This window comes from Oryctolagus cuniculus, chromosome 4 (assembly GCF_964237555.1).
Source record: "Oryctolagus cuniculus chromosome 4, mOryCun1.1, whole genome shotgun sequence".
Classification (NCBI taxonomy): domain Eukaryota; kingdom Metazoa; phylum Chordata; class Mammalia; order Lagomorpha; family Leporidae; genus Oryctolagus; species Oryctolagus cuniculus.
The window spans coordinates 84,147,293-84,160,060 of record NC_091435.1 but is presented as its reverse complement, the minus strand read 5'-3'; the positions used below and the strand labels follow the sequence as shown (position 1 = coordinate 84,160,060).

The following is a 12,768-nucleotide window of genomic DNA, read 5'->3' as shown; positions in this document are numbered from 1 at the left end:
TCAAATCCACTGTTTGAAAGCCCACCATTAAGAAAGTCAATTCATCTCTCGAAATACCCAGTTTGGGATTTTTTTTTTTTAAGCATTTCAAAAGTGAGGGTAACAATTCCTACTTCACAAGATACTTTAACAGCTAAATGAAAGAGTGGCAGGACCAGCGCTGTGGCATATCTGGTTAAGCTGTGATGACGACATCCCATATGGGTGTCGATTCAAGTCTCAGTTGCTCCAATCCAGCTCCTTGCTCATGCACCTAGGAAAGAAGTGGAAGATGGCCCAAGTACTTGGGCTCCTGCACCCACATGGTAGATCCAGATGAAGATCTTGGCTTCATCCTGGCCCAACCCTGGCCATTGTGGCCATTCAGGGAGTGAATCATTGAATGGAAGATATCTTTTTGTGTGTGTCTTTCCCTTGCTCTCTGTAACTGCTTATCAAATAAATTTTTTTAAAAAGTCACATTGTACCCATCAACATGAATAATTGTCAATTTAAAACAAAAAAATGAAAGAATAGCTATAAAAGCATCTAGTATAAGGTCTGGCACATTATAAAAGTTTTTGATCATTTCAACTTAAGTTGGTATAACATTAAATGAAGAATTAGAAGCTACAATGAAGAATATCAGGATTCTAGTATTTGTATATAATAAAACTACTTGGTAATTTTATTCTACCTCCTAAAATGAAAACATATATTCGCTATCTCTTACCCACTAAATTTTCTCTTTTTTTAAAGATTTATTTATTTGAAAGGCAAAGTTATAGAGAGAGGTAAAGCCAGAGAGAGAGGTCTTCCATCAGCTGGTTCACTCTCAAAATGACCACAACAGCCAGAGCTGAGCTGATCTGAAGCCAGGAGACAGAAGCGTCTTCCAGGTCTCCCACGTGGGTGCAGGAGCCCAAAGACTTGGGCCATCTTCTACTGCTTTCCTAGGCCACAGCAGAGAGTTGGATTGGAAGTGGAGCAGTTGGGACTCGAACCAGTGCCCATATGGGATGCTGGAGCTGCAGGCTGCGGCTTGAACCTGCTGCGCCACAGTACCAGCCCCCTCACCCATAATATTTTCAACATAAAATGTGCCAACTGTTAAGAGTTTATCTGTTCTGAAATAGAATGTTAATGGAGCAAAGCAGATAGGATTGTTACCAGCTAAATACCAAAATGTAACCAAAGTGTATATGGTCACATTTTATTCCAATATCTATTGTGCCTTAAAACCTTTCACCAAGGAGCCAGCATTTGACCTAGTGATTAAGATGGGGCGGGGAGGTGGAAGGGTAGGAGAGCGGCATTGTGGCATAGCAGGTAAAGCCACCGTCTGCATCACCAGTATCCCATATGGGGCACTGGTTCATGTCCTGGTTGCTCCACTTCTGATCCAGCTCCCTCCTAATAGCCCGGGGAAAAGAAGCAGAGGATGGCCTCAGTGCTTGGCCCCTCCACCCACTCAGCAGATCCAGATGAAGCTCCTGGCTTCAGCCTGGGTCACTTCTGGTTGTTGCAGCCATTAAGGAGTGACTCAGCAGATAAAAGATCTTTGTCCCTAACTCTGACTTTCAAATAAATAAATATTAAAAAAGAGAGAGAGAGACAGAGGGAGAGAGAGGATGCCCACTTCTCACATTGGAATACTTGGGCTCAATCCCTGACTCAGTTTGGGCTCCAGTTCTGGCTAATGCAAGCTCTGGGAGTTAGCAGTTATGGATCCAGTAACTGGGTCCCTGCCACTCACATGGCAGACCCAAATTGAGTTCCCAAGCTCCTGGCTCCAGGCTTCAGCATCCCACCCACCCCCTGCACTCCCAAGCAATTATAGGCATTTGGGTAGAGAGCAAATGAGAGAGCTCTGTCTGTACCTCAAATAAACAATTTTTTAAAAAAACTCCCATCAGGGCCAGCAGTGTCACACAGTAAGCTATGCTGCTGCTGTAATGCCAACAAAAGCCAGCTGTTCCACTTTTTTTTTTTTTCAGATTTATTTTTATTTATTTGAAAGAGTTACAGAGAGAGGTAGAGACAGAGAGAGAGAGAGAGAAAAAGAGAGAGAGAGCTTCCATCAGCTTGTTCACTCATCAAATGGCCACAGCGGCAAGGGCTGAGCCGATCCGAAGCCAGGAGCTTCTTCTTCCAGGTCTCCCATGCGGGTGCAGGGGCCCAAGCACTGGGGCCATCTTCCACTGCTTTCCCAGGCCATAAGCAGAGAGCTGGATCAGAAGAAAAGCAGCTGGTACTCGAACCAGCACCCTTGTGAGATGCCAGCACAGCAGGCCGGGGCTTTAACCCACTGTGCCACAAGGCCGGCCCCCATTCCACTTCTTATCCAGCTTCCTGGATTAATGTGTCTGGGAAGGAAGTGGAAAATGGCCCAAGTGCTTGGGCCCCTGCCACCCATGTGGGAGACTTAAATGGAGCTCCAACTCTTGGCTTCACCCTGGCCCAGCCCCAACCATCGTGGCCAGAGGACCGATCTCTCAATCTCAATCTCTCTCATCTGCCTTCCAAATAAACAAATAAATTTTTTTTAAAAAATTTAAGAATCATATCTATAAATGAAAAACAGATTCTATAATCGAATAGCTGTCAGGATGAGGCACAACAGACACGGCTAAAGCATAAAAAATAAATGTACCAGATAAAGACTAAATAAAGTCTTGGGCCAGTGCTATGGTGTCGTGGGTAAAGCTGCCACCTGCAATGCTGGCATCCCATATGGGTGCCGGTTCAAGTCTCAGCTGCTCCACCTCTGATCCAGTTCTCTGCTATGGCCTGGAAAAAGCAGAAGATGGCCCAAGGACTTGGGCCCTTGCATCCACGCGGGGGACCCAGAAGACTCTCCTGGCTCTTGGATCCTGGCTTCAGATAAGCCTAGCTCCAGCTGTTGTGATTATTTGGGGAATGAATCATAAGATGGAAGACGTCGCTCTCTCCCTTTCTCTGTGCCTCTGCCTCTCTGTAACTCTGCCTTTCAAATAAAATAAATCTCAAGAAAAAAAAAGACTAAAGACTTTGAAAGCTTACTAAGGCCAATATTTTTATATTTGAACACTGCTCATGACAAAAATCTTCCAATTTTGCAATTTATAATTATTTAATTCAACTGTTATTTTAAACAAATATTCACTTCCTGAGTGAACCAGAATGTTTAAACAAAGGGAAAACACAATTCTTGCTAAAATTTTACAAAATTTTAAAGAGCAACTACAAATCTGCACAACTAAAAACAATGTAGGACCTAAACAGATTCAGGTTTCTACAATGAATGTGTCAAAATGCAAAATTTCCACTCAAAAAAAGTATACTCAGACACATATACATTCTTGTAGTCTGAGATGAACAAGATTGTGACACTTAAGTTGGTTTTAGACTAGTGTTTAAGAAACTAAAAAGGGAACCCAAAATTACACAATGAAATGTGATCTCCAATCTAAAAAAAATAAAATAAAAACAAAATGTTCACTGGCATGTAAAAGTAACTACTGACTTTATACAAATTACTAGACAATGTTGCAACTTCAACATCCTTCTCTCCCTTGTCCCACAAGCTCTCCTCCTATCTTCCTCATCTGTTTAAGAATGTTTCTTTTAGAACACCAGTGAAATTTTTCCTTAGCAAGATTTGCCTTTAATTCTACAGTACAGCACCTAAGGCAATGACAAGCACACACCAGATTGAAATGTCAGAGACTCATTTGTGAAGAAAATAAAAATAGGAATTAATTTAAAGACAGCACAATAGATAGGGTTGCTCCAAGTGCAACTGCCTTGTTATTAAAAAACAAGCTCAATCCTCACAAATTTTCCATTTTGATATGAGTTTCAATATGCCACTTATTACATGTGCAATTCTCTGAAGCTTCTCTAAAAGATGCAGCGCATGAATAGACTTCTAAAATGTTCTTTTCAAATGCCACACAAATCCATACAGTAATAAGGTAACAGAAAATTGTAAAAATTAGGAATGTTAACAATGACACTTCTATTTCCTGATATTCTTCCCTCTATTGTAAATCTAATCTAAACTTTGAAATGTACACAAGACATCCTGAAATCTCAGTATCTCTACTCTATTTGCAGGTAACAATAATTGGAACACTTGAAACACAACTCTCAAAAATCTTTAATATCGGGGCCACCATTGTGGCACTAAGGGATAAGCCACAGTTTTTCAATACTGGCAACCCATAGCAGAGAGCTGGCTGCTCCACTTGTGATTCAGCTTCCTGCTAATGAGCTTGGGAAGGCAGTGGATGATGGTCCAAGTACTTGGGCCCCTGTAATGCATACAGAGTTTCTGGCTTTCACCTGGCCCAGTCCTGGCTGTTGTAATTGTTTGGGGAGTGAACCAGCAGGTGGAAAGTATCCATCTCTCCTTTTCTGCTGCTTTGCATTTCAAATAAATAAATCTGTTTGAAAAATCTCTACTATCTTGGGGTTAGCATGGTGCGAAGCCCCCACTTGCAATGCTGGCATCCCATTTCAGAGTCCTGGTTCAAGTCTCAGCTGCTCTGCTTCTGATCCAGCTCCCTAATAATGCACCTGATAAAGCAGCAGAAGATGGCCCAAGTACTAGGGCCCTTGCCACCCACAAAAGAGATCCAGATGGAGTTCCAAGCTCCCGGCTTTGTCCTGGCCCAGCTCCAGCCATTGTGGCCACTTGGAGAGTGACCCAGTGGATGGGAAGAGCTTTCTTTCAGTCTCTCGCTTTCTGTCACTCTGCCTTTCAAATAAAATATAATAAACCTTTCAAAAAACCTAATCTTAATTAAAATAAATTTTACATTCAAGTTTAACAGTTCATTATAACCTAATCAGTATCCTTCTCTCGTCTTATACTCAATAATTCATTTATTTCAAAAACAAAGACATCACATGGTTTGCAACCAACACCATGGTTAGAACTATTTCCAAATCACTTCACTCAACTTCTTTTTTGAAGAACCAAACTTAAAAGGTAAAACAAAGAGCACAGTTACATTCCCTAAGAGAAAAATGCTGTGATCACTTAAAATAGCTGAGTCATATTAAAAAAACTTACAAAAAGCATAACTTTCTAAGGTACACTTTAAAAAATACTTCATTTGACACACTGCCCTGAAAACTAACCTGAAAAGCTGTCCTACACAATCCAAGCTGTTTGTCTTAAGTCCTTCAATTCATGCAGAGACTAAAACTTTCAAAAGCGAATGACAACAACAGCAAGTCCAAGTGTTGTTTTCTGTAGGCAACAGCCCTAAGCTCCAAAGAAAATGAACACCCCAAAATCATCAAAGGCAGAAAGTGTTGTTATATCTTCTTTAAACTGTTAAGAGTTCCTTAGTTTTACAATTCTTTTTCTTAAACTTTTCACCGGAAGGAGAATGAACAGTCAGGATGGGAAGTTCGCTTCCAGGCAGACGGCACTAGGACTTAGAATTCAGGCTGAGAGATCAGCGGGAACACACGTATGAGGGCACTTTAAAAAGTTCGTGGGAAAAAGGAATTAAAATAAGCTTGCGTGCAAAACTGGACATCTATGCATAGTGTTTTCAGGATACACTTTGTCTATAAGTTCTTAAAGACCCCGCTACATCCAAGCACAGAGGAAACTTTCAGGAAATGCCACTATCGTAAGTTTTATGCCTCCACCCCCCCCCCCTTTTTTTAAGACCTTAGGCCAGCCCTGTAAACACACGATAAAAACACAACCTAGACAAACTCCACTCTGCAAAGCAATTCACGAGTTTGCTAGAACGCTCCGGAGGGAAAGAGCCTCCCTAGCCCGCCTCCGGCCGGCAGCCTCTCCCGCGGGTGACCGGAATGCCACCACGGCAGGGTAAGTGACAGGTCCCCTCGCGCACCGCCCGCGGTCGAGGCCCTCCCGGACCCGGCAGCGGGAAAGCAATGCAAACGCAGCCTTCGGGGCCCTCCTACTTCCGTTCTCAAAGCAGAAACGCACGCTTGGTTTCTCCTCGTCCTCACCCCGAAGCCCTGCACCCCTGGGCAGCAGTGCCTCTTCGGAGAGCTCGAGTGGACAGAAAAGCGGACGGTCGCCGATCAGGGCGCCAGGACTCCCACAGGAACCGGCCGCCGGCGCCCTCCGGAGAGCGAAGCAGCTCAAGCCCGCGTCCCACCTCGCTCCCCACGGCCCCCGCCCGCGGGTAAGAGGAGCGGAAAAGCGCAAAGAGGAACTAAGTGAGGGGCGAGAGAATGCCCTGAGAGCTCCGTGCAAGGCGGTGGGGAGGGGTGGAAGCCGAGAGGGAGCGGAAGGAAGAGGAGAGGAAGAGCAGCGGGCGGAGGAAGGGGCCAGGGCGCGCGCCCGCGAGGGGCCGAGACTTCGGGAACGCGGGCGCTCCGCCCCGGGCAGAGGGCGAGGAAGAGAGGGTGAGGGGGTGCAGGGGTGCGGGGGTAAGGAGGCGGCGGCCCGCTGCCGGCCACGCCTGGCCCCTCGGGAAAGGTCGGTCGGGGGCTGCAGTGCCCTCGTCGGGGCACGCTCGCCCGTCGGAAGACAAGGACTGCCCGGCCCTCCGCCCGCTCCGCGGGCCGGCTCTCACGCCCCCACCGCTGGGGAGGCCGCTCCCGGGCGACGCCGGCCGGGCGCCGGGCGGCCGTGCTGGCTACCTGAAGCGGGGTGAGTCCTTCAGACACTCCTCGAAATCCACCGTCATCTTCATCCTGCCTCCGCCTCGCCTAGCGCGCGGCGACGGAAGAGCCGAGGGGCCGCGGGAGCGGCCACGCTGGGGACCCGGACGGCTTCGGCGGGAGCTCGGCCGCTACGAGCGCTGCGCGGGACTGCGGAGGGCGCCTCGGCCGCTGGTCATAGCAGCAGCGAAGACAGCGACGGCTCTTCAGGCCCCAGTCCGGCCCCTCTTCCTCCCGCCCCCAGCAGAGCGCTGGCCTCAGGGAAACGGCCCCGGAGTGACAGCCGCGGCCAGCCAGCCACGAACCCGGCGGCCAATGGGCGGGGCTTCCGGCAGCACCGCCTGCGGGCGCTCCGGCAACACACCTGAGCGACGGTTGCCCGGACCAATGAAGAGCGCGACCGTGGGCACCTCCTTGCCACAACCGCTCCCGACGGCCAACCGAGATGCGCAGGCGTCGTTAGGCGGGACGCATCGGTTGCTGGGAGGCCTGCAGCCGAGGCTCCTTGGGAAGGAAGTCACGTGACTGCGCCCCGCGCTTCCCTCGGAGCCTCCGCCTCTTCTCCTGCTTTCCCAGCCCCGCCCTGCTGAGCTGCCAACGCTGAGGAGCCGCCTCCTGCAGGTCTGAGGAGGCAGATTTGCTCTTCAAAGCAGCTTTGGCAAAAATCTGAAGGGGTGAGGGGTAAAAATTATAAAGGAAGAGACTGGCTAAACCACGACTTTCAGTTCAGAGAAACTGAGGCCAAGAGAGGAGAGGGGGCAACTTTAATGATAAAAGTCATATTTCACGTCCTGGTTCCATCGATTAATAATCTGGAAACTGCTCCCCCGTACTTCCTGCAAGAGCTGGCGTTTGGGATGGGCGTGGAAAGAGCAGAAGGAGGCACACAGCTGCGAGGGGCAGGGCGTCTCTGTGGAGGAACTGTTCCCAGAGCCGCAGCAGACGGCTCTCTCCTCGCTGACTCCTCTCTCCGTGCCCTGAGGCCCGTCTGAAGACCGGGCTTCATGTGCCCCGCCGTGCAACACCTGCCCCTTTGCTCCACACTTTTTCCAGAAGCACTTTAACGTATTCATGAGCTGATTCTCAACTTGACTCCACAAGGCAAGTGTTTACCATACTCCCTAATTGTAAGATGCCATTGGTAGCAAAAAGGGCAATGAATTCATTACCCTTAAATATATTTTTTAAACGAACTTGAAAGTCATAGGCGCTTCTTAAGAGTGTCTATGTAGGGTGTTCTGACAGCATAATGGCTCTGAGAATCTGGGAGCAAACTTTTTCCATTTACTTCCTAGGTTTGTGGCTTTAAAATTAAGATAACACCACTATTCCAATAGAGTTGTCAAGTTAACAGAGTGCCACATAGTAATAATTCAGTGACTGTTGGTTATTGTAACTGGCCGCTTTCTTCTTCAGTAATCAAGGACTAAGTTTCAGCACTTACACTTTTACTGTCTAAACTCTTAACCTTTTGACCATCTGGTTAAGTATAGCATGATGACATAGTTTTTCATAGCCTATGTTTATCTCAATCTCTTTAGCACCTTTAGAAAGTAACAGTAGAATTTTCAGACATTTCAAAGCATATACAAGCATTCTGTATGCTTCCTCTTTGGTTATAAATTTATTTTTGTTCTTTTAATTAAATTGCATATCCCTCAGGCAGGCACTGCAGCACAGCAGGTTAAGCTGCTGCTTGGGACGCCCACATCCCATATTGGAATGCCTGAGATCAGCCCCGCCTCCACTTCCAATCCAGCTCCCTGCTCATGTGTTCCCTGGGTGATTGCAGGTGATGGTTCAAATACATGGGCCTCTTCCACACACATGGGAGACCCCGCTGGAGTTCCTGGCTCCTGGCTTCAGCCTGGTCCAGCTCCAACTGTTGTAATTTAGGGAGTGAATCACTGGATAGAACTCTTTCTATCCCCCACCCCCACCCGGCCCCTTCAAATAAGCATGAACTTTAGGGGCCAGGACTGTGGCAGAGTGAGTAAAGCCACTGCCTGCGACACTGACATCCCATATGGGTGCTGGTTTTAGTACTGGCAATTCCCTGCTAATGGCAGAGGATGGCCCAAGTATCTGGGACCCTGCCACCCATGTGGGAGACCAGAAGAAGCGCCTGGCTCCTGGCTTCAGTCTGGTCCAGCCCTGACTTTTGCAGCCATTTGGGGAGTGAACCAACTGATGGAAGATCTTTCTCTCTCTCTCTCTCTCTCTCTCTCTTTCTCTCTTTCTCTCTTTCTCTCTCTCTAACTCTGTCTTTCAAATAAATAAAAATAAATCCTTCTTAAAAAGAGAATAAACTTGGGCCAGCGCCATGGCTCACTAGGGTAATCCTCTGCCTGCGGTGCCGGCACCACAGGTTCTATTCCCGGTTGGGGCGCCAGTTCTGTCCCGGTTGCTCCTCTTCCAGTCCAGCTCTCTGCTGTGGCCCGGGAGTGCAGTGGAGGATGGCCCAAGTGCCTGGGCCCTGCACCTGCATGGGAGACCAGGAGGAAGCACCTGGCTCCTGGCTTCGGATCAGCGCAGCACGCCGGCTGTAGCGGCCATTTGGGGGATGAACCAATGGAAGGAAGACCTTTCCCTCTCTCTCTCTCTCTCTCTCTCTCTCTCTCTAACTCTGCCTCTCAAAAAAAAAAAAAAAAAAGAATAAACATTTTTTACATCTCCCTGGAATCTACACAGCTACTCTGGATTACTAGAAACTATCAATTTAAATATTCAATATCCTCAAATAGATCAGTTGGCCAACCTTTACTAGCATCGTAACTTCATGTCAAATTTGCCAAGAGAATTGGCAATTTCTACTAAATTTCATTGTATTCCTAGTGCATTGCAACTAATCAGCCTACAGGTTAACTTCTTGTTTCAGTGCTTCATCACAGTGTAGCCTTTTGACAGACACCTAAAGTGACACTTTGCAGTTCAAATTAAAACTCAGCTCCCTGGGGAGTGCTTGGTGCAGCAATTAAAACGCCACTCAGGATGCTCACCACCATACTGGAGTGCCTGTGTCAGAGACCCAGCTCAGGTTCCTGATTCCAGCCCCCTACTGATGTGCACCCTAGGAGGCAACATGTGATGGTTCTAGTACTTGGGTCCCTGCTACCCATGTAGGAGACCCAGATTGGACAGGAATTCCCAGTCCTGGCTTCAACCCGGCTGTCTGCCTTTCAAATAAAATGAAAATAAACAAATAAAAGTGTTTTTTAAATATTTATTTATTTATTTATTTGAGAGGCAGAGTTACAGAGAGAGAAAGCAAGAGAGAGGTCTTCCATCTACTGTTCGCTCCCCAAATGACCTCAGTGGCTGAAGCCAGAAGCCAGGATCTTCTTTCAGGTCTCCCATATGGGTGCAGGGGCCCAAGCTCTTAGGCCATCTTCCTCTGCTTTCCCAGGCCATTAGCAGGAAGCTAGATCAGAAGTAGAGCAGCCAGGACTCAAACAGCTGCCTATATGGGATGCTGACACCACAGGTGAAGGCTTAACTTACTACACCACAGCACCAGCCCCCAAATAAAAAAATTTTAAAAATTCAACTTTCTACAAGTATATACAATTATTAGGTGTCAATTGAGAAAAAAATTGCAATTTTACAAATGCAAATGAGTCAACTTAGCAAATTATCAAACATCTTTCTGTGGATGGCTAAATTTGCATATACTCAGTTGGTGTTAGCGCTATCACAATTTTTCTTCTCTACTCTGTGACAAAGGTAGTATTTTGGGGTATCACTTGTAAGATATGTCCCAACTTCAGAAACATTAAATGTGGGATGGGTAGGAGCAGTGGGACTTAGAATAAAATAGAAGAAATACAATATTATTATCATCATCTTATAATTATGGAAACTGGGACTTCACACTTTAAAAGTAACTTGCCAAGTGACTAAGGCCAAACACAGGCTCTATGATGCCAGACCCTAATGCAGCTGCCACTCTGCCCTTCAGAACTCAGCCTTTCACAGTTGTGGTTCTGTCTGCTTGTGCAGCATCTCCCTTTTCATCTCTTTAAAATGCTGCTGAAATGCCACCTCCTTCAGGAAGCCTTCTCTGTTTGCTACAATACAGACCCCACTTCAGTGAACGTTAGTAATCAGGCTTTCTCTACACTCTAAAAGAGGTGAATTATCCAACCTTAAGTCTCTCCCAAATTCTTCTTCACAGACTTCTGGGCCCCTCCCTCCAATTCCCTTGGGACCCTGGACACCCACAGTCTTTCCCAGATTCTGGTTTCCTCTGAGGATACTCTTGGCCATATTTACTCTTGAGCAGAATTGTTCAGTCTCCCCCTCCCCAGTGCTCCTGGGTCAGGGCATATGTTCAGCAAGAGCCTAACTCTTGACAGATTAGAATTTACATGCCATCTGCATACAAGAATTCCTCTTTGTCCTAGGCTAATGGCGTCCAACCACATCACTGCCTGAACTTGCCTCATTGCTGTTTTCCACCAGTTTCCTCCTAATGCCTTTCCTTGGCCTGGCTAATGTATTGAAAACTCTCAAGAAAAGGGAGTTATGGCCGGCGCCGCAGCTCAATAGGCTAATCCTCCGCCTTTCAGTGCCAGCACACCGGGTTCTAGTCCCGGTCAGGGCACTGGATTCTGTCCCGGTTGCTCCTCTTCCAGGCCAGCCCTCTGCTGTGGCCAGGGAGTGCAGTGGAGGATGGCCCAAGTGCTTGGGCCCTGCACCCCATGGGAGACCAGGAGAAGTACCTGGCTCCTGCCTTCGGATCAGTGTGGTGCGCCTGCCGCAGCGCGGCAGCCGCAGCAGCCATTGGAGGGTGAACCAACGGCAAAGGAAGACCTTTCTCTCTGTCTCTCTCTCTCACTGTCAAAAAAAAATAAAAATAAAAATAAAGAAAAGGGAGTTGTGATAAGGATGACTGTGGGCAAGTACTGGAACTGGGAAGCACAGGAAACCAAGCATCTCTGGAAACAGTCTCTCTCTCTCTCTCTCTCTCTCTCTCTCTCTCTCTCTCTCTCTCTCTATTTGAAAGGCAGAGTTACATAGAGAAAGATAAACAGTGAGAAATGTCTTCCATCTACTGATTCACTCCCCAACGGCAGAGGTTGGTCCAGGCCAAACTTCATCCAGGTCTCCCACATGGGTGGCAGGAGCCAAAGCCCTTGAAACATCTTCCTCTGCTTTCCCAGACACAGTAGCAGGGAGCAGAAACCGGCACTCATATGGGATGCCAGCATTGCAAGCGGCAGCTCAACCAGCTGCATCACAACCTCAGCCCCTGGTCTTTCTCTCTTGGAGACCCCTTTCCTACTCCCAAACTCCCACCAGGTTTCCTCTCTGCCCTCTGTGGGTTCTGTTCCACTGTGAACCTGACTTGTTTATATTCTATCATTGTTACTGCTTCCTTCTACCCAGCAGGTAAGTAAATGAATGAAGCTGGCCAGATGGTGAGCAGTATGGAGTGGTGGAGACTGTGATAAAAATGTGCCCTGTGTCTGACTCAGCTCCAGTTGGTTTTTGCTCTACCAGACTTTCAGATTTTAGAGAAGACAGATAGCCAGAATTTAATGCAAAAATCTCCCTCTTTTCATATACTGGCAACCTTTCACAATATTAGAAACATTTGCACAGAGCATGAAAGTGAGGTTCAGGGCCACTCTGCAAATTCTGCTCTATAAACGTGGTTCTTGACAGTTCTTGATACAGGCTTTCAACCTGCGTGCCTGGTGTTCATCACTCCAATCTGGTCTTCATTTCCCACATCTCAGGAGAAAATCACAGTAGCCTAGCTCATCATTTCCTGTCAGTCAGAGTCCCCCACAAGCCAGTAGAGTAATGGGATCACTCACTTAATCATTTGTACAGGAATGGGGGCTCTAAGACAGCTGAACGATAGATAAACAATTTCCCTCAAGAAGCATGTTGATTGGGCCTGGCACCGTGGCTCACATGGCTAATACACCCACCCATATGGGTGCCAGGTTCTAGTCCTGGTTGCTCCTCTTCCAGGCCAGGTCTCTGCTGTGGCCCGGGAAGGCAGTAGAGGATGGCCCAAGTCCTTGGGCCCTGCACCCGCATGGGAGACCAGGAGAAAGCACCTGGCTCCTGGCTTCGAATCGGCGCAGTGCCGGCTATAGCGGCCACTTGGGGCGGGGGGGCGCGGTGAACCAACAG

At 47.6% G+C, this 12,768-nt stretch overlaps 1 protein-coding gene and 1 long non-coding RNA gene across 11 annotated transcripts in view; one reads left to right on the top strand and one right to left on the bottom strand.

The window, feature by feature from the left end:
• The window catches only part of ACAP2 (ArfGAP with coiled-coil, ankyrin repeat and PH domains 2), a 156,956-nt gene extending 149,996 nt beyond the window's left edge, over nt 1–6,960 (bottom strand). For 9 of the 10 annotated variants that reach the window (XR_007924433.2, XR_007924434.2, XM_008266163.4 and 6 more), the window contains exon 1: nt 6,601–6,960. Coding sequence is in view for 8 of the 10 variants with exons in the window: in XM_008266163.4 (XP_008264385.1) it covers nt 6,601–6,653 (53 nt within the window). In the remaining 2 variants the exon portion in view is untranslated. 10 annotated transcript variants of the gene reach the window in all.
• A 227-nt stretch (nt 6,961–7,187) lies between these two features.
• The window catches only part of LOC108177995 (uncharacterized), a 39,188-nt gene continuing 33,607 nt past the window's right edge, over nt 7,188–12,768 (top strand). The window contains exon 1 of the long non-coding RNA XR_011387985.1: nt 7,188–7,722. This is a non-coding gene — a long non-coding RNA (uncharacterized lncRNA). The remainder of the gene's footprint in view (nt 7,723–12,768) is intronic.